The following is a 22,055-nucleotide window of genomic DNA, read 5'->3' on the forward strand; positions in this document are numbered from 1 at the left end:
ATTTCTGCTCCTTATTTTCGCGGAAAAATAATTGTTTTAAAAACGGAAACAGTGTTAAACCGTACTGCCGCGGTTTGACACTCTGTTTGAGTGTAAAAACTTCAACGAACACCGGAAGTAAACAAAGTTGCGTTAAAATATTTTAGTGCGTTAACGCGGCCAAATTAATCGCATAGATTAACGCGTTAACGCTGACAGCCCTAATATAAATATATATATACAAATAAATATACACATATCAATACACACATATATATATATAAAAAATACACATATATAGTATGCATACATATACATGTGTATAATATACCGCTGCTGTGATTTTTGAAATTTCCCCACTGTGGGATGAATAAAGGTTTATCATATCATATATAAATGGTCTGTTTGGTTTTATACATAAAACAATATATATATATAAGTCATTATTTTGAGAACAGTTTAATAATGTTTTTTTAATCAGTGGCAGAACTGTATAATCACAGATAAAATAATGTATTTTCCCCGGCAGAAATGAGCATTCATACACAAGCACAATTTAAAAACTCCTAATAAACCTTTAATTTGAGCCGTTTGTACAATTGACAAATTACATTAAAACGTCTGTATCTTCTTAAATGTCTGTAGTATTGTACACCTCCTCATTTCACCCCCCCACCTCCCCCTACTGGTCAAAACACACAGCGCAAGGGAAATAAAGCTGCATATAATATTACATATTACAGTTATATAAATGTACAGTGTTTACATTAAAATACAACAGAGGGGAAGAATGCATTTAAAAAAGGGTGAAGCACAGAACTGGAGAAGTGCCAACGCATTTGGCCTCGTCGGAAAGCGGGCCGAGACCCTGCCGGAGGCGTACAAAAATAGATCGCGGTGATGCACTATCAAATTGGCTTATTTTCGCAAGGTGTTCACTTTATTTTGTCATCGTACACATCCTGACAATCGTTTGGAAGCGGACGCGAGAGGTCCATCCTCGATGGAAAGAAAGAAAAACGTTATGAAACGGGTCGTGTATACATCACCACAGCTGATTTAAAAAAAAAGAAATAATAATAATAAATAGAGAAGCATTTGGTTTAATATCAAAGGAAAACTGCTTCAAAATACCAAATCTGAAGATGTCAAACTCTAGCAGAACTACAGCGATGGCCGCCTTCCTCGCCCGTTTAACCTTTCCTAAATCCAGCACATTCTCCAGTGATGCAGCAGTGCCATGTCTATTAAAAACACACACACACACACACACACACATTTAAGGCACAGTTGGGTTGCTTTGCTGCAAACCGTTGCAGCGGGTTTGGAAACGTTTTGACATGTGCACCACTTGTACGACTTCACACACACACACACTGCAAATACTGAATCCAACTCAATTCATTTCACTGCATTAAAAAAATACGGAAAAAAAGTTAAATAAATGTAGCGTCGTCTGCCGAGCGTCTTTTATCCTCTGAACACGCAAACGCGCGCACGAGCGGTCGGGAACCCTCGAGATGCGAAGCGGTCTCTAGACGGGTCGGACCGTCGGGGATCGAGCAACAACCTCGCGGTTCTTCCTTATGGCAAAATAAGAAGAGTGGCGGCGTCGCCGCGAGAGGCCGATCTGATCCGAGACCAGCGGTGACATCATCGGCTTGTAAACTGGACCGCGGAGCACCGCGAGGCCCGGCGCGCTCCTCTGGACCAGCACCGCGCCGACTAAAGGTGACCCGACTCATGAGGGGCGGCACATGATAAAATGTAATAGGAGATAATAATACCGTGGGGGAGGGGGGGGTATATAGGATTATAACTAGAGGAGAAAGCTTCAGGTGGCTGGAGCGCTGCTGGATTACAAGAATCAAAAAGTTAAAGGAGGGGGGGGGGGGGCACAGAACTCCGTGTGAACTCTGAGCAACAAGAAGGAATAGAAACAAAAACTAAAAGACGTGATCTCATGGTTTTGCTTTGACTACGGACGATGCATCGTAAAGCGTGTGCCACCGTTCACACCTTCCTCTTTGACTAAATAATAATAATAATCAGAATAATAACCACAGGGAGTAGATTGCAATCAACACCCGTGTGTTGCATCGATACGCGCAGCCCGTTCCACGCGGCGCGACAACCGTCACGCCGAGAGTCCGACTGAGGAAGAGGCGGAGCAGGGAGGGAGGGGGGCGGAGTCTCTGCGCACGTCTTAAATATCCCTTTTCAGAAAGGACTTTTTGCGTCCTTCATTAAATCCATGACATTTTAATACAAGAAAATTATTGAAAACAAACACCGCGCAGCTGAACAGCTTCTCTTGCGGTCCTGTGTGGGAAGAAAAAAAAAAGCGACAACAAAAGAAAAAAACGAGAAACAAAAACAAAAGAAACCTCGCCGTCTCCGAGACGCAGACTGGAGTCTTTCCCGTTGTGCGGGAGCAGCAGCGGACCGGTGCCGTCGTGCTGGGAGGAGAAATCGGAGGAAGCCGACGGCGGGCCTCACGAGAAGCCCGAAGAGTTGGCCGAGCGGGCTGCGGCGGCGGCGCCCGCGGGTTCCGGGGCGCCGCCGTGGAGGCTGGACGCCTTCAGGGCGGCGCTGCAGCCCTGAGCCTGAGGGAAGCGCTGGTGGTACCGGTCCAGGCGCAGATACTTCACCGTCACCAGCTTACCTGCCACGACCGAGGAAGAGGAGGCCGTCAACACACAGGGCTCACGCACACGTTTACTCATTCCAACGTCACACACACTCGTCATCAGCTTCTCTTTGTTGTCTTCGCTCTTAATTATACCGGATTTTAAAATACCACCTTAAAAAAAACCAGGTCGTTCCACCTTAAGTGAGTAACAAAAAGGGTTTGGTGTCTACTCCTCCTCATCCTCCGTGAGGAGCCCTCTTCATCGTCCTCGACGCCATGCTGCTCCTCTCATGACAAGGCCATCTGGTTCGAGCTTTTGGAGGGGCCGATGTAAAATCTAGTTTTTTTATTACTAAATAAATACTTTAACTTTAGCTGCATTGTTAACGTCAAAATGAAACATCCACATTTGAAATAAACCATTCAAATATATTATTTAATTAAAAACATTGTTTTTAATACATTAGTAATTTGTGAACTAAAGCAAATTTTAATCAACGTTAAAGGTCTATTTTTCTTTTCTTTAAAAAAAAATTGTAGCGGCTCTGGGAAGATGGTGGTAAAAAGTTAGTTGCGAGCCTGTATAGTCATATTGTGTGAATATATTAATAATAATAAAAATATGTTGTTTTTATATACAACTAATGCTCGTCAGTCGTAATTCAGGCAGGAGAAGAAAAAAATGGGCGATTGGTTTACGTTATGAACCGTTATTGAGACTTACCATCGAACCAGGAGCCGTGAAGCGCCTTGAAGGCTCTCCCCGAATGCTCCGCAGAGAGACACTTGACGTAGACGCAGCCCTGTGGCGAGAGAGCAGAAGCAGTGTGACATCAGTGCGGAGACGTGAGGTCGCTCATAGGACAAGTGTGTGTGTGTGTGTGTGTGGGGGGGGTACCTCTCGCGAGTTCTTGTCCACCGCGATGTGGACGATGCCGTCGTTGTCGTTGCACTTCTCCAGGATGGCCTCGTGGATGACCAGGTCCCAGTTCTCCCCGACCTCCCTGACGTTTCAAAAGAAGGAGGAGGTTTACGAGGCGGAAAAAAAGGAAAAGTCACCCGACAGCGCATCCGGCGGGCAGCAGGGGGCGCTACTCACATGACCGGGTCAAACATGTTTCTGATCTTCAGACACGGAGTCAGGCTGTTGGGAGGAGAGTTCCTCCGGTCCAGAGGGAAGGCTGAGGAGGAGACGGAGAACAGACGGTGCAGTGAGTGTGTGTTAACAGGTGAGAGCGAATCACAGGAGGATTAGAGATGTTAATTATCTAGAAGATGTTAAAAAAAATTTTTACAAAAATTATCTTAATGGACGCTTTTCCTGGTTAACAAATTTAAATACATTTTTTTTTAAATTCGGAACCGTTAACCAACAATAAAAATGAACAATTACTGTTAACGGTTCAAGGAATTATTAAACATTGGAGAAAGAAAAGAAAGAAGCTAAACTCAGGAGCTAAAGTTACGACAAGGAACTGTGATTGTGTTGATTCTGGCGCCCCCTGTGGACTAAAGTGGTAGTGTTTCTGAGCACCAGAGCGCCTTCACATAGCTTTAAAACACACACTGCAGCTTGTGCTGATTGGTGGACAGTTTTGTATCTTTTGCATTCGCCACAATCTGTTTCTGAACAATGTATTTAAAAAAATTTGTTCTGTGGAATGCTAAATCAATATTGCTACTATACTAGGAAATGTAATGAATAGACCAGGCCGAAAAGAAAAATGCGTGAATGTGTAAAATAAACAGATCAAAGGGATCCCATTAGAACTACTACGACATGCTGACAACCAATCCGCAATAAGGGGCGCCGCGAGAGAGAGGTGGCTAGAATCAGATGAAAAGCATCAAAGGCCGCAGCTGGGGACGGCCAGGTGTGACAGATACTGACGAGAAGAATCGCGCTAGCTGGTAGAGCCTCGCGGCGCGAGCCGTGGCTGGAGGGGGCTCGAGAGAAGAGAGGGACTCCGAGTCCTCGGTCCTTTTATTGAATACCCAGCATTTCTCCCCATGAGATCGACTCTGACATCATCCGGGGTGGCCGCGGAATAACAGGGTTAGCAGCGGTGACGCGCTGCGCCTGTCGCAGGCGATGGTGCTACGACAGTTTTCTACGTCTGTCTGTCAACCAGAATCACTCTTAATCTTTTTTGGGATGTTTTGGCTAAACCGTGTATTTCTTCCGCACACCCAGACGCTCGTAAGGAGTCTAGCCACGCCCCCATAGGATGACTTTGAAGGACCGGTCCAACAACGGAAGCAGCCTCGACTTTGAGAAACACAACGTTGCGACAATCTGAAAAGTTCTCTGGTCCCGCTCGAGATGTGCGTTACCTTTCCCCTGCCACACTTTGGAAGGCATCGAGGAGGTCTTGTCACAACTGAGCGACGGCTGGATCCACCGCCACACCAGGAAGTCCGCTCCGCCCAGCCTCTGGTTCTCCTTTCGAATCCGGGACTCGTTGGCCGAGAGGAATCTCTCGGCCCGCTCCCAAACCTTCTTCATCTTTTTCCTGTGAAAGCATCACAGACACATCTTCCTCAACAGAGCCGACGCGGTCAGACACGGATCACAACTGAACACCCGTCTGGTAAAATATCATTATTCCAGTTTGGCCGGTTTTCATTTCAGGCCCCGATATACATATTTTGTTCTTCTTTGACCCGTATGCCAGTTACCATCTGGACTCGGATACCGACGATCAAGTTCTGGCGGTGTTGGTACTGACCGGTCCTGAGGCTGAACCAGGGAGTCTCTGACGTGGGGGATGGGCAGGTAGGGTTGCAGGTCCTGGTTCTCCTGGCAGGCCTCACTGTGGCTCCTCAGCACATCTGAACACCAGCAGCATTGGGAGGAAACCATTTAAGAGTCTATGATACAGACAGAAACCGTAAAAGTCCACGCCCCCATCTGACAAAACCCATGAGCAGGACTGTTTACCTCAAATACTATACATGAGATGTAATGTCAGTATTAAGCGCGACACTAAGGAGCAGCGGCGTCATGTGACACGAGGAGATGTCGGAATAACACCCGGAGTGAGACGACATTCTGGAGAGGGATAAACCGGTGTGAAGTAGTCCCATGACCTCTAACCTAAAAATACACAAGTGATAATCGGTTCCATGGCACCCACGAGCCTCGCCTCTACAGACACTGAGTTCCTTTTGCATGAAGCATAAATGTTTAGTTTATGAGTTATTTCGGGATACTTGGACCCCGTAACAGTTCTGGGATGTAATCATTTGGAAATGACTGTGAAGCTGGTGAGGTTAGTCCTCATAGTCCCATTTTTAAATTACTTATTGTGACCTCTAAAATAATGCCAGACATTTTTTAAAACCGCACATTTATATCACATCTCAAGCAGTTAAATTCAGCAATTAAAGATCGTGTGAGCATTAGAATACTATAGCATAATAAACTACCATCATAATGTCCTTTCAGCATTTAAATAGCTCCCGAAACAAAATCACATTGTTTATTATTGATGAATGACTAGAATACATGTCCAGAGCTGAGCAGCTGCAGGTTTACCAACGTGTCAAAGCTTCTTAAATTAACCGTTATGCGTCTCTTAACTTTGTTTCTTTTAACTCGTCTTGTTCTGTGTGTAACTGACGTGTTTCTTATGTTGCTGCCCGTCTTCTCCAGGTCACCCTCCAAAAAGAGTTGTTTAATAAAACCACTGCTATGCGATCTATAGCTTTCAATGATGCCTTCAGAATCCGAGTGACTTTTTGGCTGCAATGGCTGGACCGGTGTCCTCGTATTGTATTTTATATATTGTTGTTACCTTCGCATTGAAAATGCGGAAGGTTATGTTTTGATCGCCGTGTATTTATTTATTAATTTGTATGCATAACTCAAAAAGTATTAAACCAAATCGCATGAAATTAGGTGGGATGATTGGTTATTATCCGGGGACCATTTGATTAGATTTTGGGATCGATCAGGTCAAAAGTCAATGTCAAGGTCATGAAAAGGGCAAAATCTCCTTTTTACCAAAGCACGGTCAATTTATATCCAATTGGCATGCCACTAATATCAAAATGTTCATAATGCAAGGCCCAATCTTGTAATATGCGAAGGTATGCGCTCTACCGAGTGCCCATTCTAGTTGTATTTGTTGTTTTATGGACCCATGAGTCTGGAATAAAGATATATATATACCGCTGACCCCTGAAGACGCTCTGACCCACGTGAACGAGCCTAAAGGGCTCTGTGGTGAGAGGCGCTCGTGTTTCCACGGCCGTTATGAGATCTTGGTGCCGATGGAGCGGCGGCCACGTCTTCGTCTCCTTACCGATGATCCGCTCCACCATGTCGTACATCTGCCTGGTCTCCTCCTCCTCTCTCCTCCAGCGATACTTCATGTAGCAGACCACGCTCCACACGCAGCCGGCCGCTGCACACAGGAGACACGGGGGGTCACACGGAGGAACAGGAGGACGGCTCACCTGTCGCCGCCCCGGTGCTTTGCGCACGATCTTAAGATTTGGGCTTCGGTGTCATCGTCTCACCGACTCCTCCTCCTGGTCAGGACACAGCGTTTAGAAAATGGACGGATGGATTTCATCCCTCTGGTCGACTCCTTGGTTACTTAAATTCTGATATTATAGTGCACTTTATTTTATCGTTGCTATATTAATACACTGTGCACAGCGCCTCCTACTTAGTGGTGTAGCGGATTACTGCAGATCCCCGTATGCGATGGACCAATCACACAGCTTTACCCTTCAAAATAATTAGACTTTAATGTAAATAACCACTATAAATAAGTAAAAAAGGATAACATTTGGACTTTTAACCAAAAGATATATTTCGGAGGAAAAGGGCCATGGGGGGTTGGATTGCATCAGTTCTTTGGCGTTATTTTCTTACAGTAGAAATAAATAAATAATCATGTAAAAAAAGAAACCGTGCTGTATTGGTCAACATTGGCTCTCATCTTTAAACCATCTATTGGTGTCAGTTGCCTCCAGTCATCATCAGTGTCGATGTCTGCTACCAACAGGTGGAGCTCGGTCACCAGGTGACCCTTCGTTCACCACAGACTCTCGTCCTGGTTAAATGTCGCGTAATGAGACAGACACTCGATACTCGGAGAGGATGGAAGGAGATAGGAGAGGATACGTTTAAAAAAAAAAAGTGTTTCTCACCGACTGCAATGAGGAAGACTCTGCTGATGACTGTGAAGAAGGCTCGTCGGAAGCGGCACGTGAAGGGCATCTTGGGATGGCTGGACTCCAGCTGAGAGATCTCGGACACATCGGTCAGCGGCTCGTCAGCGAGCGTCCCACTCAGCCTACACACACACACACACACACACTGAGTAAGGCCATCGGATGCGACGCTTGTGATCAGCATGAATATGAACATCCTGCGTTACCGTATGCCGACGTCCTGGCCTGTCCGGATGATCCACTCCAGGGCCGTTTCAATGAAGCCCTCAAACTCCTGATTCTGAGTCTGAACAGAAAGACACGTAGTACGGATGAGAGGAAGAGGACCAATCAGATCCCACCGTGAACATCGCCTCCGCTTCAGAGTTGCCAAGCTGATTGGCAAAGATTGCAGGCCAATCATATAGCCGATCATGCTATTGTGTTTTTGGGAGTCAAGTTTAAAAACACAATAAGTTAACAGACTGTTTCATTATAAACATACACTATAATAAACAAGTTACCATGAAAGAAAGATTAGGAATGTTTTTTATGTAACTCAGACAGAAATAAATCGGGACTCGGGCAAATCAGACGGCGGGAAAAAACGGAACCGGCCGACGCACGTGCGATGGGAGCATCCCGACATCGTCTTTGTTTACTCTCTGATGTCGTCTGTATCCTGAGTTTGCATTGTTGTCTGTTGCGCAACAGCTTGAAAAAAGAAAGAAAACAAACTGGCTAAGAAACTCAAGTTTCTCTCATCTCTGAGAGTAAAGTGAGATCAGCCCTCACCGCGTGGCGGCAGAGACCCGACGTGAAGAACAAGAAGAGCTCACTTTGTCCCGCCGGCCCTGAACAAACGTCCTGATCGCTACTGCACGTGTGCAAACAAGTACAACTAGTGTCACTAATTGCATACGACGGTGTTACAACACCACAGGTGTGTCGTACTTGTTTGCACACTGTCGCGCACCTGTCTCACACATAGTCAACAACTAACCTGGGTGGAAGTCTGCAGGACGGCTAGTTAACGTTAGCACAGTCCTGCTTTAACTTTCAATCCAATCTTGTAAAACGCCAACTTGAATAACTGTTTCCACAGCACTATGAACGGATATTAAAGCGTGACTTTAAATCCGCTTCACTATTGTACGCGACCAGCAGAGGGATGTTCGTGTGTGGTTTACCAGGAGATACGCAGAGGCCTCCTTCATGGACAGACTCCGGTTGGGATGGTGCTGGTCTCCACAGTCGTGCTGGCCTGTAATCACAACACCAACAACAGCCCCCTGTATCAACACGATACGCCTTCACAGCCCGGTTAGGACCCCCGATCGCAGGTCGGGCACAAAGGGACCCGGCAGCGTGACGGACGACTTTAAATAAACTCTAATGGATCATTTCTGGAGGATGCGATTTGGATAAAGTACTCTGGATGAAGAATTTATTTAGATATCATTCATCTCCTGGGTATCAGATAATCACCAAAATATTGTTTTCATTACAGCGTTAACAGATCTGTCTGACAAGGAGACCTTTTCTGGCCCATTTGACACATTCTTTCTTTAATCTGTCGTCTAGAAAAGTGAAAAATCATTTAGCGTGACTGTCTGACAAACAGCTTCCAGACATTCTCAACTCGTGGTTGCTGCATGAATAATAACATCTTGTTCCTCCACGCTGCTCTACGGTCAGCCGATCAGCCACAGAGCGTCGTGCGGAGATTATAGTTACCGGCGACGTTGGCCAGGTGGTCGTGTAGATTCAGCAGCAGCTTGAGGAGCAGGTCCTTCATCGCCTTGTCCTGCAGACGGTAACACATTCAGTGGTCACACTGAGCTGCACAGTGAAGGCTCACACTGACCACCAGACGGGAAGCAGAACATAACATGATGGCTCCTCATTGTAATCCAGCCGATGCATGGATTGGCTGAAATGCGGTTGAACTATGGAGAAGCAGCGTTAATGGACGGCGGGTTTAAGGGGCGGCTCTCCCATCACAAATGGTATCGGGCCGAGTGGAGACGCCAGCTGCGCAGAGCGTTTAAACCAGACGGCGGACATGTCCGTGGCCTGGAATAAAGTTAGTCCGAATTGAGCCGTAATTAGCGACAGCGAGCTGCCAAAGATGTGCGTGTCACTTTAAATTGGTGAAAGTGGCGGCGGAACAAGTTATGGCACAGAAACTTTGCAGCACGACATCGACATGCAAAGAAAAAAGGAGAGAGAGAAGAGGGTTCAGGAAATATCTACTTACGTAATCGTCAAAGTCGCTGCCAAAAGGGTGGTTCTTAACTGTGAGAGGAGAGAGACAGAGAGACACAGACAGACAGAGGGAGAGAGAGAGAGAGAGACGTCAGCATGTTCACGATAAACACCGTAATCCCCCAAAAAAAGCACCGCACACAGATGAGGCACCGGCTCGAGACCAGGAGGGAAAACTCCGTCGTTTACAATAATACAGCACTTTTCTTCTTTTTTTTTTTGAGACTGGAATGCGAGTGGAGTTCAGACGTCGCTGAGCGGGTGAGTCAGCGTCTGAGCGGGAGACTCGCCCACATGGGGGAGGCCCGCGGAGCGCTGCCATCTCGATGCAGGCAGAACTCGGCCGCCTGAACACTGCAGCGAGTGAAGAGGTCAACCTTTTTTTTAAAGATATTTTCATGATGCCGACTGTTTACGTTTACATTAAAATGGGAATTTTACACGGCGAGATCTTTGTAAAAAGTTTAAACCGGCGTTCCTCGTTTCCGTCCGTGTTTTTTTATTATTATAACCGGGTTCTTTCACCGGTTTTTTGGGGGGTATCTCTGACGCGATTCATAAATCGTAAAAAGATCCTTTGAGCTTAAGATGTCAGCGTTATTACCGTCGATGGACATCATCATTCCTCCGTTTCTCATTGTCTGTGAGTTTGTGTTATGGGTAATCTTGTTCCCGCAACGCTCCTGGATACCTGTATTCATCCGTGCATCGCAGAGGACAGGTGACGGTTTGGACCGGCAGAAAGCCGACGCCTGGAAACGGCTGAGGGGAAATAGTTTGCCCGATCAGAACCAACACCGTCTGCACTGCGTTTGGGTGCAGAACTTTTGCTCGCCACTTCGACCCCGGCGGGAATCTTTCGCAGCCGATCGCTTTCTTTTCTTGGACTTTAATCCTCCCTCTTTGTTTCTGTTCAATCCGGCCATTTATTGACCGACCGCGTCTCCATTCAGAGAGCTAGAACAGGCCGAGCTCCACCTGAGAGCAGTCGGCATTCTTCTGGTGGTGGAGACACCAGACACCACAACTCGGGTGTACGAAGACGGACAGAGCGCTTCACCTGGCAGGCTCAAATGGGCATTGTGTGAACTCGTGAATGTAAAAATGCCACAGCTTTAAAAAAAAGGTAAATGGATGACGTTACGGGCAGCGCTCTGGCCACTACCAAACCAATCCAGCTATTGCATCCGCGTGAGGGATGGATGGAAAACGAGATCTGCGCTACAGGATTGACGAGACACTGGTTCCAGGAGGTTGAAGGAGGTCAGAGATCACGTCGCTCAACGTCCCTAAAATATAGTTGCTACACATCATTTTGGGGAAATATTTTCTCTTTTAATGATTAGAACTAGAGCTTAGACTTTAGTGCAAAATGCATACATTTAAGTGAAAAGTTATTATAAAACATCCAGCCCTGACAATATCAAGATATGTGTGTGTATGCATCACAATATGGTTCTATGAAAAGATGATAAATTATCATTGACATGTTCGCTGAGCCCAGTTGCCCGAGAGGTCTTTTGATATAATCAACCATGTCATTACCTTCGCATTGAAAATGCGGAAGGTTATGTTTTGATCGCCGTGTATTTATTTATTTATTTGTATGCGTGTTACTCGCATAACTCAAAATATATTAAACCGTATCGCATGAAATTTGGTGGAATGATTGGTTATTATCCAGGGAACATTTGATTAGATTTTGGGATCGACCGGGTCAAAGGTCAATGTCAAGGTCATGAAAAGGCCAACACCTTCTTTTTACCATAGCACGGTCAATTTATATCCAATTGGCATGCAACTAATGCCAAAATGTTCATAATTCAAGGCCCAATCTTGTGATATGCGAAGGTATGCGCTCTACCGAGTGCCCATTCTAGTTTGACATGTGTCCAGAAATAAATCAGATTATTGTTGTGAATCTCAGGTGTGTCGAGCAAGCAGCTCTGTTTACATGCCCTGGGTGAGGGTTTCCACAAGCAGCCAGGCATATGAGGGGCTGGACGCTGGGAAAGGCCCGAGACTTACTGACTCCATCCACCTCTGAGGACCCGGAGCCCCTCATCCTGAGGTACATGAGGCCCAGCAGCAGGAAGAAGAGGCAGGCCGCCGTGAGCAGGAACATGGACAGGTAGTGCGCGCTGAAGCTCCCGGCGGAGGCCACCTCGTCCCGCTTGAACTGCTGCAGCAGCTCGTCCTCCGGGACCGACAGCTTCTGCTTCAGCAGCGCCTGGCTGTACGAGTGGTTGGAGTGGTCGCTCCTGTAGGTCTGGGACAGGCTGCTGTAGTTGGAGAAGCGCGGTCTCAACCCGATGGCGAACCGGCCGCCGCTCCTCGCGGCTCCGTCCTCCCCGTCCACGTGGTTGTTGTGGCCGGCCTCCCCTGGTTGGTTCTCCGCGAGGGACACGTAGATGGATTTCCTGGGGACGTTGTGGCTGCGAGAGCCTCCCGGCGGGTCCTCGTCCCTCCTCTTCGCCTCGTCTTTCTCCCCCTCCTCCCTCCGGCTTCCCAGCATATTGAGACTATCGGGCGGGTTACCCGGTCGGGCTGCCCCTCGGCCCGCTCCGTGGAGAGGAACCCCGGCTTTCTGGTGGCTCCGTCTCGGCTCTCTGGCACCGAGGCCCGCCGCCGCCTCCTCCTCCTCCTCGTCCGAGTCCGAGTAATCCGCAGCCAGCTTGCTTGTGTTCAAATGAGACGCTCCGCAGCCATTTAAAGAGCGAGAGTTCTTCTCCGCTTCCCCCTCGCGGTCATCCTCGTCCCCCGATTCGTCGTAATCTCTCCCTTCCGCCTCGGGACTGGATCTGGCACGAAGTCCCCAGCCCAAGGAGACGCTTCTCGGACCCGGGGAAGAATTGTGAATGTTCGGCGGACTCTTGCTCGCCGCTCTCGGCGTCGTCGCGGGCCTTATCTTCGGTTGCTGTGGGAAACCGGAGCTTCGGTCCGCCTTGCCGCTATAATTGAGGCCTTTTCTTTTCAATGGAGTTTCGGCGTCGGATTCGTCGGAGCTGAAGCCGAGGACGGAGGACTTCCTGCCCGGTCTCCTGCTCGAGCTCAGGTGCGTGACGTCATGGCCGTCCGGCCTGGATCCCGCCGTGTTGCCTCCGCCAGCGGTGCTGTTGACGGCCCCGCCGCTCCGGGGTTTTCCCGGCCTGGAGCTCCGCTGCTGTTGCTCTTCGCGAAGCTTCTTCAATTTCTTTAAATATACGGGCCGAGTGTTTTCGGTTACCGGGCCCGGAGTGAAACCAAATCGCTTTAATTCGGAGAAAAGCTCCTCATCCGATAACTGCGTTGACGCCATCTTGGACAAAACTCTCGCAGATGGTAGTGTAACGGAAGTGACGTGTGAGTGAAGCGGAAGTAGACTAACTGTGCTGCGTTCAAAATCAACAGCAAACTGTCGGTAAATGAGAGTTTCTCAGATATACAACCTTTCCCAGGACGCATACAATATGTTAAACTGAACAATTGTAAAACGTAGAGCAAATGTATAACAAATATATATAAATAAGAGAAACACACTCTACATAATTGTATAAAACAATATATCCAGCGAGAAGATACAATAGATTATTTATTTTATAAGTATTATACTAGTGTTCTCGAGAAAACTTAAGGATTGTTTAGCAAACCACACAATTTGTTGAAAGCTATAGATATTTTGTAATATGAAAACAAGAACTGGAAAATAAAATATGCTGTTATATTTACTAATCTTAACATTTCACATTCATAAAGCCAACCTTTCTGAATGTATACCATCTATTGAGTTATTCATTATTGGATTTGTGAAATTAGACTGTTTAGCATATTAAAAATAAATACACGCGCCATTACAATTGATCTGCTTCAGGAGTTTTCTGCACTCTATTTTTTCTATATTTTGTCTCTTAACTTTTTATTTATGCATACATTTTGTGTTAGTATTAATAACGTGTGTTCTTTCTATTTGTACTAGTTGATATGTTACCATCGTATTTGTTTGTACATTTCCTGTATTGATTCAACTCGATGTATAACTGGCGTACATTTTAGTCGGTTTCTTTAACTTTTCTCTCAGGGCGCCACCCAGATACATTTCTTTGATTTACTTCTATGACAATACATGTTGCAGCTAATCTTGTAATTGTATTTGTCATCTTAATAAAGTAATGTTCTCAGCTTAACCGCTTTGTTCAACCCTTAAAGCAAATTGTGTACACAGTTCTCATTGAGCGTTTCCCCATTCAGACAATAAGGGATCAACAGAAAGAATTCCACCCTTTCAGTCAATATTCATCATTTCTAAAGTGTGTTAGTTCATCCGCTTCCTTCTTTTTGAGAATAGGATCATATTAATCCACAGACAAATAAACCCACACATCCAAAGAAGCTCTCGGTGAAATTTTTTCCCTTTCAGAAAATATTGCAATATTTATTTTAACATGAAGAATGTTTAACGACAGATTTTTACAGCAGTTAAAATGGACAATCAATCCGAAACCATACCCAACACGACACAGTGACTCATTAAGACATGCAGACTGTCGTCTGAAACACATTCAGGGTCAGTTTATGGAATCATTCAATAGGAACCGATGACGCGAGTGTCTTCATAACATTTAACCGTGTCCCGATGCTCGACATTACTCCTCATCGTACGACACTGCGGTACCAAACTGTACACGGATACATTGACGCCATCGAAATATGTACAATCACGCACATCAATAAGCCCAGGCATGCGCTTCTTTAAACTGAACAGTGAGGCTGGAATACAAAAACACTCCTGTTCGACAACATTGAGGACATTCAACAATAAATTCAGTTGGAGGATAAATTAGTGGAATGATAGATGTGTGAAATCCAAATATAAGATATTCTTGAAAAAAAAAAAAAAATGCATTCGCTAATGCTTCACAGGTCAAATATATTTATTCATTTATATTTATTTAGGACAGCGAGTGAAAAAGTGCTGCAATAAATCCCTCTTTTGTTGTTATAATGTTGGGTTTCTGTTAAAATAGAAGGATGTAGTGAGTGATTCTGTTAAAGTTTTAGTGACTTTATCTTCTGTACTGTAACTATTCCTCAGTGAAACGGCATATTTGAGCCACGAGAGGGATTTAAATCAAATCCGTCTCATTTGATTAGAAAACGGGCCTAGAATGTGTCCACGAAGCTAAAAGGGGCCCGTGGCTCCGCCCACACCCCCACGCCGCCAACAGCTCCGGGTGGATTGATCTCAGTGCTTCTTCATGGACTCCAGGAGACGCAGGATGTGCAGGAAGAGGTTGACGACGTCCAGGTACAGGTTGATGGAGGCCAGGATGTGCTCCTCGGGCGACAGCTGCTTCATCAGCAGGTGCGTGTCGTAGATGATGAAGCCACAGAAGACCAGGGCGCCGGCGCCGGACATGATGAGCTCGGTGCTGTCGCTGTGGAAGAAGAACTGCGGGGAGGAGAAGCGTCAGCGAGACAGGAGGCGCGACTAAAGCCAGGCTTCAGACACATTAACCAATGAATTTCCAGGACTTCTCCAGGACTTTAAACCAAATTTCCATGACCAAGCATGTTGTGAAATCTCGGTGTACACATGAAAAAGTGAGAGAATGTCGTATTTAAACTAACAATGAGAATTCCAAAGCATACAGTACAACCTAAATGACACAAATGAATGAGAGACATAAATGTCTTACGGTGCGTTCACTTGCAGCGCGAGAAATTTGCGCTGCGAGCCGGCTTATATTTTAAACGTCATTCTTTTAAAAAGCATATTCTTCATTTAAAACTCAGCGTACAATGCACATATGTATATGACACATTTCCAGGACTTTTCCAAAACTTTGGGATTTATTTTCTTTCCAGGACTGAAAATAACCATTTACAAATTCCACAACTTTTCCAGGTTTTCCATGACCGTACGAACCCTAAAAAAAAAGCTCCTCTGTAGGGAGCGAGGTGGCAGCAGAGCTCAACGAAGAGGCTATTTTAAGACATGAAACATCAGAGTTTTGTCACTGAACTGGACAGTCGTGTTCCACAGCTTCCACATTTGGGCTCGGCAGTACATAAACAAAAAAGAGCAACATCATGAGTCACCGACCTAATATTAGTCACGTTCCATTGATCTACTGCTTCATGCAGGCTGCTGCCCACCTCGGAAGTACAACGAGCAATCGACCGTTACACCACCTGCATGCTGGGAGTCTAATCAGCCACGTGAATGTAAATAAATACCCAAATAACAACGTCCTGTTGACTCCGTATGCTTTGTTCGCAGAATCAGTAACTTCCTCTAAATCACTTCTTAAAACCCATTTTTATAGAACAGCTTTTAAGTGATCTAGTCTTTTTATGCAGAACTTTGGTTCCCCTAATTTAATTTATTTGGTTTTTAATTTATTTGTTTTTAATTTTAATTTTAATATATACTTTTAAATGTAATATTGGTTTCTTGCTATTCCACTTGTTTTGCTTTGACTCTGTAAACATTGTTTTTAAAAGTGCTATATAAATAAAGTTATTATGTATTATTATTATAATTATATATGAGGGGCGACTGTGGGTCAGTGGTTAGGAAGTACGTCTTTCAATCAGGGGGCTGGCGGTTCAAGCCCCGCCCCTCGATGCGTCATTGAGCAAGACACTTAACCCTGTATCTGTGTCTACGGTGTAATTAATGTGTAAAATGACTGAGTACCTTAAAAAGCGCTATATATATTAAATGGATTACTATATATTCTATGCTTCACTATTTAATGGTACTGACTAAGCATCCTAACACTTCTGTCCTGCTACCTGGCAGGTGGGTATATGAGGAGGATAATCCTCTCTGGAGATTAAAAATAAATAAATAAATGGTTGTCTCTCTTTTCTCTTTATTTGCTCATTTTGTTCATTTTTATTAAACTTTTTTCATTAAATTTTCTCATTTATTTCCACGAGGCCCTTTTCGTTGCTGCCCCTGGGAGTAACAATAAAAACGGTGGAGCCGTAGGAAAAGAAGAAGAAAAAAAGTTTTTCCAAGAACATAAAAAAGGGCCTCGTGATAACCTTCCAGAATTTTTTTTTATCCTTTCTTGTGGTGCCTGATAAGCCATCAGGCTCACAGGTCTGTTCCTCACAATGCAGAAGACACTTGAAAGTCACTTACCCTCATGAAGCCGGCAATGAGGAGGATCCACAGGCAGGCGAACAGCCTGTAAGCACGAAGCAGAGCAGTGAGCGGGACAGTGGCTCCCCCTGGAAGAGGGAACGGGAGCAGCAGCGCTGACACACTCACCCTGCTCCCAGTTTACTGAAGTCTCTCTTGGACTGGAACGTGTAGATGGTCAGTCCAGCAAACACGGCACAGGTCAGGCACAGGGCTTGCAGGACCGTGGAGTACTCGTAGAAGGTCACTGCGGAGAGAAAGAACTCTTTCAGTCTGCAAACGGGCTCAAAGGACGGACACCGACTCCATCTGGAATGAGAATACTTACCAGCTGTGGCCACAGAGATCGCTTCTAGCAGAGTCTGAAAAACAAGAAACAATTAGCGACGCGCTCCAACCAGCTCACCTGAATGGTTCACGCTCTCACACTTTGTTAAACTTACAAAGACGAGCAGCAGGTAGAGGTTGACCGGATGCTGGTGTCTGTACACGGCCAGGGCCACCAGAACCACCAGAGAGCCCAGAGCCGAAGCCAACACCACCGCGGGACTGGGGAGGGAACCGGAGCAGTCATGCAAACAAGAATCATTCTCCTCAAACGGTGTGGTGATAAATCCATTCTAACGGCAGTGAGAACAGACGACTGTAGATACAGGAGGATATCAATAACAGTCAAAAGAGGACATATATTCATAGAGAAAGGGTCCAACTGTTGAGACATCCGTGATACATCCAGCCCAACTTTTATTTAACTTTAAAGGAATACTTCACCCCCAAAATGACCCTTTGTGTATCAGTTACTCAGCTTGTTACCTCGGAAGTCTTGAAGAGGACTTCAGCCTCTCAGTCGTGGACAAAGAACCCCAAAGCTAAGTAACTCCTCGATGAACTGAAGTCAACGGAGGTCCAAAGCTACATCTAAACCACCGTTTACGAAGGTTTTCGTAATTGGAAGATGATTGCAAAAAAGTAACCTATACAGGGTTCTTACACATTTTGATCGATGGATTTCCAGAACTTTTCCAAGACTTTAAACCAAATTTCCATGAACAAAATGAAATCTCGGTATAAACATGAAAAATGTAGAAAATGTTGCGTATTGAGAGCGTACGCCGGCTTATATTTTGAGCGTCTTTCTTTAACCTCCTGTTACCTTCATATTTTACCCTCGGGGTCAATTTGACCCCAGCAATTAAAAACTCCAGAAAATTATTAGAATTAATATTGTTTCCCAAGTTTAAGTGTCAGGTACGTTATGTTTGTTTGTTGACTACCTAAATAGCCCTTTAAATCAATAAAAAAGTTGATATTTCTTAGATGTTTTACACAGTAAAAAACAGCCTGGGGTCAAATTGACCCCAAAGAACACAAGTTGTGTCCAGGACATTGAAAACATAACATCGTGTGAATTTGAGGTTTTCCCAGTTGTCCCCAATAAATTAGGAAAAGTCATGAAATATGAAGCAAAAGAAAATGATGATATTCATTTATTTAGAGACGTTTAACATTGAATGGGGTCAAATTGACCCCAAAGGTAACAGGAGGGTTAAAAAACATATTAATTATTTCAAAGTCGGTGTAAATGAACATGACTTTTCCAAAACTTTTATGATTTAAGTTTTTTCCATGACTTTTCCAGACCTGGAAATGACCATTTTAAAATTCCATGACTTTTCCAGGTTTTCCATGACCGTACGAACCCTGCCTATAAACAAATGGTCATTTTGGGTGATGTGTTTAAATCATGCCCACTGATTCACAGAGGAAAAAGGAAACTGCCACGGTCATCCTCACCTGGCGTGGACGAACTCCTTGATGGGTTGAGAGAACATGAAGAGGGCGGAGGTGGCTGTGGTCAGGATGATCTGCGCGCTCAGCAGGCTGTACACCTTCCTCAGGAAGTCTTGCACACAGAGACAACAACAACGGAGTGACGGAAATGAAGCTGGATTGTACAGTTATTGTTTTTAACCAGAGGCTCAAATCCCTGTCTTTATGTGAGAGGAACTACCCACCTTAAATTCATGAAATCAAAAGTAACCAGAGGCCGAATCATGCAAAACAAAGTCATCAAAGAATATGTCAGCCTTAATGAATCAACACCAATTCATATTAAGACTCACATTCCTCGAGTCTCCGACCCAGGAGGTGGAGCAGCAGCCATCTTTGACTCAAGCCCATTCATAAATCCTAAACCTAAATTAAACTACAACTCATTGTCACGCCCCTGATGATGCTCCTTCTCTATATCTCCTTCTGTTTTTACATGGATCGTGTTATATATTATATCTCTGACCTCACATCGGATCAGGAGAAACTCCCCAAAAAAAAAGGAACAACAACTTTCACGTGGAAAAAAGTGAAGAACCCTTCAGGAGAGAACAGAGGAGGACCCGTCTCCAGGATGGACAGAACAATAGATGTCATGTGACCAGATGAACAATAGATGTCATGTGACCAGGTGAACAATAGATGTCATGTGACCAGGTGAACAATAGATGTCATGAGACCAGATGAACAATAGATGTCATGTGACCAGATGAACAATAGATGTCATGTGACCAGATGAACAATAGATGTTGAGACCAGATGAACAATAGATGTCATGTGACCAGGTGAACAATAGATGTCATGTGACCAGATGAACAATAGATGTCATGTGACCAGATGAACAATAGATGTCATGTGACCAGATGAACAATAGATGTCATGTGACCAGATGAACAATAGATGTCATGTGACCAGATGAACAATAGATGTCATGTGACCAGATGAACAATAGATGTCATGTGACCAGATGAACAATAGATGTCATGTGACCAGATGAACAATAGATGTCATGTGACCAGATGAACAATAGATGTCATGTGACCAGATGAACAATAGATGTCATGTGACCAGATGAACAATAGATGTCATGTGACCAGATGAACAATAGATGTCATGTGACCAGATGAACAATAGATGTCATGTGACCAGATGAACAATAGATGTCATGTGACCAGATGAACAATAGATGTCATGTGACCAGATGAACAATAGATGTCATGTGACCAGATGAACAATAGATGTCATGTGACCAGATGAACAATAGATGTCATGTGACCAGATGAACAATAGATGTCATGTGACCAGATGAACAATAGATGTCATGTGACCAGATGAACAATAGATGTCATGTGACCAGATGAACAATAGATGTCATGTGACCAGATGAACAATAGATGTCATGTGACCAGATGAACAATAGATGTCATGTGACCAGATGAACAATAGATGTCATGTGACCAGATGAACAATAGATGTCATGTGACCAGATGAACAATAGATGTCATGTGACCAGATGAACAATAGATGTCATGTGACCAGATGAACAATAGATGTCATGTGACCAGATGAACAATAGATGTCATGTGACCAGATGAACAATAGATGTCATGTGACCAGATGAACAATAGATGTCATGTGACCAGATGAACAATAGATGTCATGTGACCAGATGAACAATAGATGTCATGTGACCAGATGAACAATAGATGTCATGTGACCAGATGAACAATAGATGTCATGTGACCAGATGAACAATAGATGTCATGTGACCAGATGAACAATAGATGTCATGTGACCAGATGAACAATAGATGTCATGTGACCAGATGAACAATAGATGTCATGTGACCAGATGAACAATAGATGTCATGTGACCAGATGAACAATAGATGTCATGTGACCAGATGAACAATAGATGTCATGTGACCAGATGAACAATAGATGTCATGTGACCAGATGAACAATAGATGTCATGTGACCAGATGAACAATAGATGTCATGTGACCAGATGAACAATAGATGTCATGTGACCAGATGAACAATAGATGTCATGTGACCAGATGAACAATAGATGTCATGTGACCAGATGAACAATAGATGTCATGTGACCAGATGAACAATAGATGTCATGTGACCAGATGAACAATAGATGTCATGTGACCAGATGAACAATAGATGTCATGTGACCAGATGAACAATAGATGTCATGTGACCAGATGAACAATAGATGTCATGTGACCAGATGAACAATAGATGTCATGTGACCAGATGAACAATAGATGTCATGTGACCAGATGAACAATAGATGTCATGTGACCAGATGAACAGCTTCAACACATTCAGTGAATATCACAGAACGACATCAGGGAAAAGAGCTTCAGTTATGTTTAACCCCAGGTGACGTCATCACAAGCCGAGAGCGCGCGACCCGTTGCGGTTGATGAATGGTAGTTAGCTATAGCTCGCTAGAACAGCAGTAATGAGCTGCCGTTAACCGCCGTTAGCTGACGTGGCTAGGTGCCGTCAACACGACGACGTTACGTCACTCACCCATCCGGATCTGGATACTGGCTGTGGCGACATTCGTGCCATAGTTGAAGTCGTCTTCTATGGACGACCGGGGGTATTTGTCAGTACTCATCGTGTTCTTTCAACGCGTCCTCGGCTCGGTGGAGGAAGGGAACGCTTTGGTTACTGCGGCTTCACGACAATACCGGACACGGAAACACTGGCTGCGACCACCGGAAGTGACGTCGGCGAGCTGAGTAAACAAACAACCCGGATGGTTTTCTTCTTCTACTTCTTTTTTTCTCGGCTTTATGGAGAGTGACAACCCGCACTAAGGTGCATTAGCGCCACATGTTACGTTGGAGTGTGGGCCAGAGATATCGATTATGCACAATAATCATAAATATGCGGAGTAAACCATGCTGTCAGGAAGCTGAACTCCTCCTCTTTTAGACTCATATCTCGAAATGCTGCTATAATACAGACTTATATTTTATTATAGTTTGTTTTAGTTCTTAATGTATATGTTGTTTCATGTTTC

At 44.8% G+C, this 22,055-nt stretch overlaps 2 protein-coding genes across 2 annotated transcripts; both read right to left on the reverse strand.

The window, feature by feature from the left end:
- Positions 1–540: 540 nt before the first annotated feature.
- lemd3 (LEM domain containing 3) lies at positions 541–14,213 on the reverse strand. Its single transcript, XM_056424818.1, has 13 exons — positions 12,074–14,213; positions 10,038–10,075; positions 9,515–9,584; positions 8,968–9,041; positions 8,005–8,084; positions 7,775–7,920; positions 6,919–7,020; positions 5,341–5,443; positions 4,946–5,124; positions 3,711–3,792; positions 3,510–3,615; positions 3,336–3,414; positions 541–2,644 (listed from the first exon to the last, which is right to left on the reverse strand). The coding sequence occupies exons 1-13, from the start codon at positions 13,341–13,343 to the stop codon at positions 2,475–2,477; spliced, it is 2,499 nt and encodes an 832-aa protein (XP_056280793.1). The 5' UTR covers positions 13,344–14,213; the 3' UTR covers positions 541–2,474.
- Positions 14,214–14,421: 208 nt separating this feature from the next.
- On the reverse strand, positions 14,422–21,754 carry tmbim4 (transmembrane BAX inhibitor motif containing 4). Its single transcript, XM_056424821.1, has 7 exons — positions 21,557–21,754; positions 18,972–19,080; positions 17,621–17,726; positions 17,506–17,539; positions 17,307–17,424; positions 17,178–17,223; positions 14,422–15,473 (listed from the first exon to the last, which is right to left on the reverse strand). Exons 1-7 carry the CDS (start codon positions 21,645–21,647, stop codon positions 15,267–15,269), a joined length of 711 nt encoding a protein of 236 aa, XP_056280796.1. The 5' UTR covers positions 21,648–21,754; the 3' UTR covers positions 14,422–15,266.
- Between the last annotated feature and the right edge of the window lie 301 nt (positions 21,755–22,055).

The sequence above is a fragment of the Pseudoliparis swirei genome, chromosome 10, assembly GCF_029220125.1.
Source record: "Pseudoliparis swirei isolate HS2019 ecotype Mariana Trench chromosome 10, NWPU_hadal_v1, whole genome shotgun sequence".
Classification (NCBI taxonomy): domain Eukaryota; kingdom Metazoa; phylum Chordata; class Actinopteri; order Perciformes; family Liparidae; genus Pseudoliparis; species Pseudoliparis swirei.

What these genes read in the sequence shown, in the direction of transcription:
- lemd3 (XM_056424818.1), bottom strand. Translation starts at nt 13,343, where the DNA reads ATGGCGTCAACGCAGTTATCGGATGAGGAGCTTTTCTCCGAATTAAAG. An exon ending in CTCAGAGGTGGATGGAGTCA is followed by an intron (nt 10,076 to 12,073) that starts GTAAGTCTCGGG and finishes CTCCTCTCACAG; the next exon opens with TTAAGAACCACCCTTTTGGC. An exon ending in CATGGTGGAGCGGATCATCG is followed by an intron (nt 5,444 to 6,918) that starts GTAAGGAGACGA and finishes GCTGGTGTTCAG; the next exon opens with ATGTGCTGAGGAGCCACAGT.
- tmbim4 (XM_056424821.1), bottom strand. Translation starts at nt 21,647, where the DNA reads ATGAGTACTGACAAATACCCCCGGTCGTCCATAGAAGACGACTTCAAC. An exon ending in GATCTCTGTGGCCACAGCTG is followed by an intron (nt 17,425 to 17,505) that starts GTAAGTATTCTC and finishes TTCTCTCCGCAG; the next exon opens with TGACCTTCTACGAGTACTCC. An exon ending in TCATTGCCGGCTTCATGAGG is followed by an intron (nt 15,474 to 17,177) that starts GTAAGTGACTTT and finishes TCCTCCCCGCAG; the next exon opens with TTCTTCTTCCACAGCGACAG.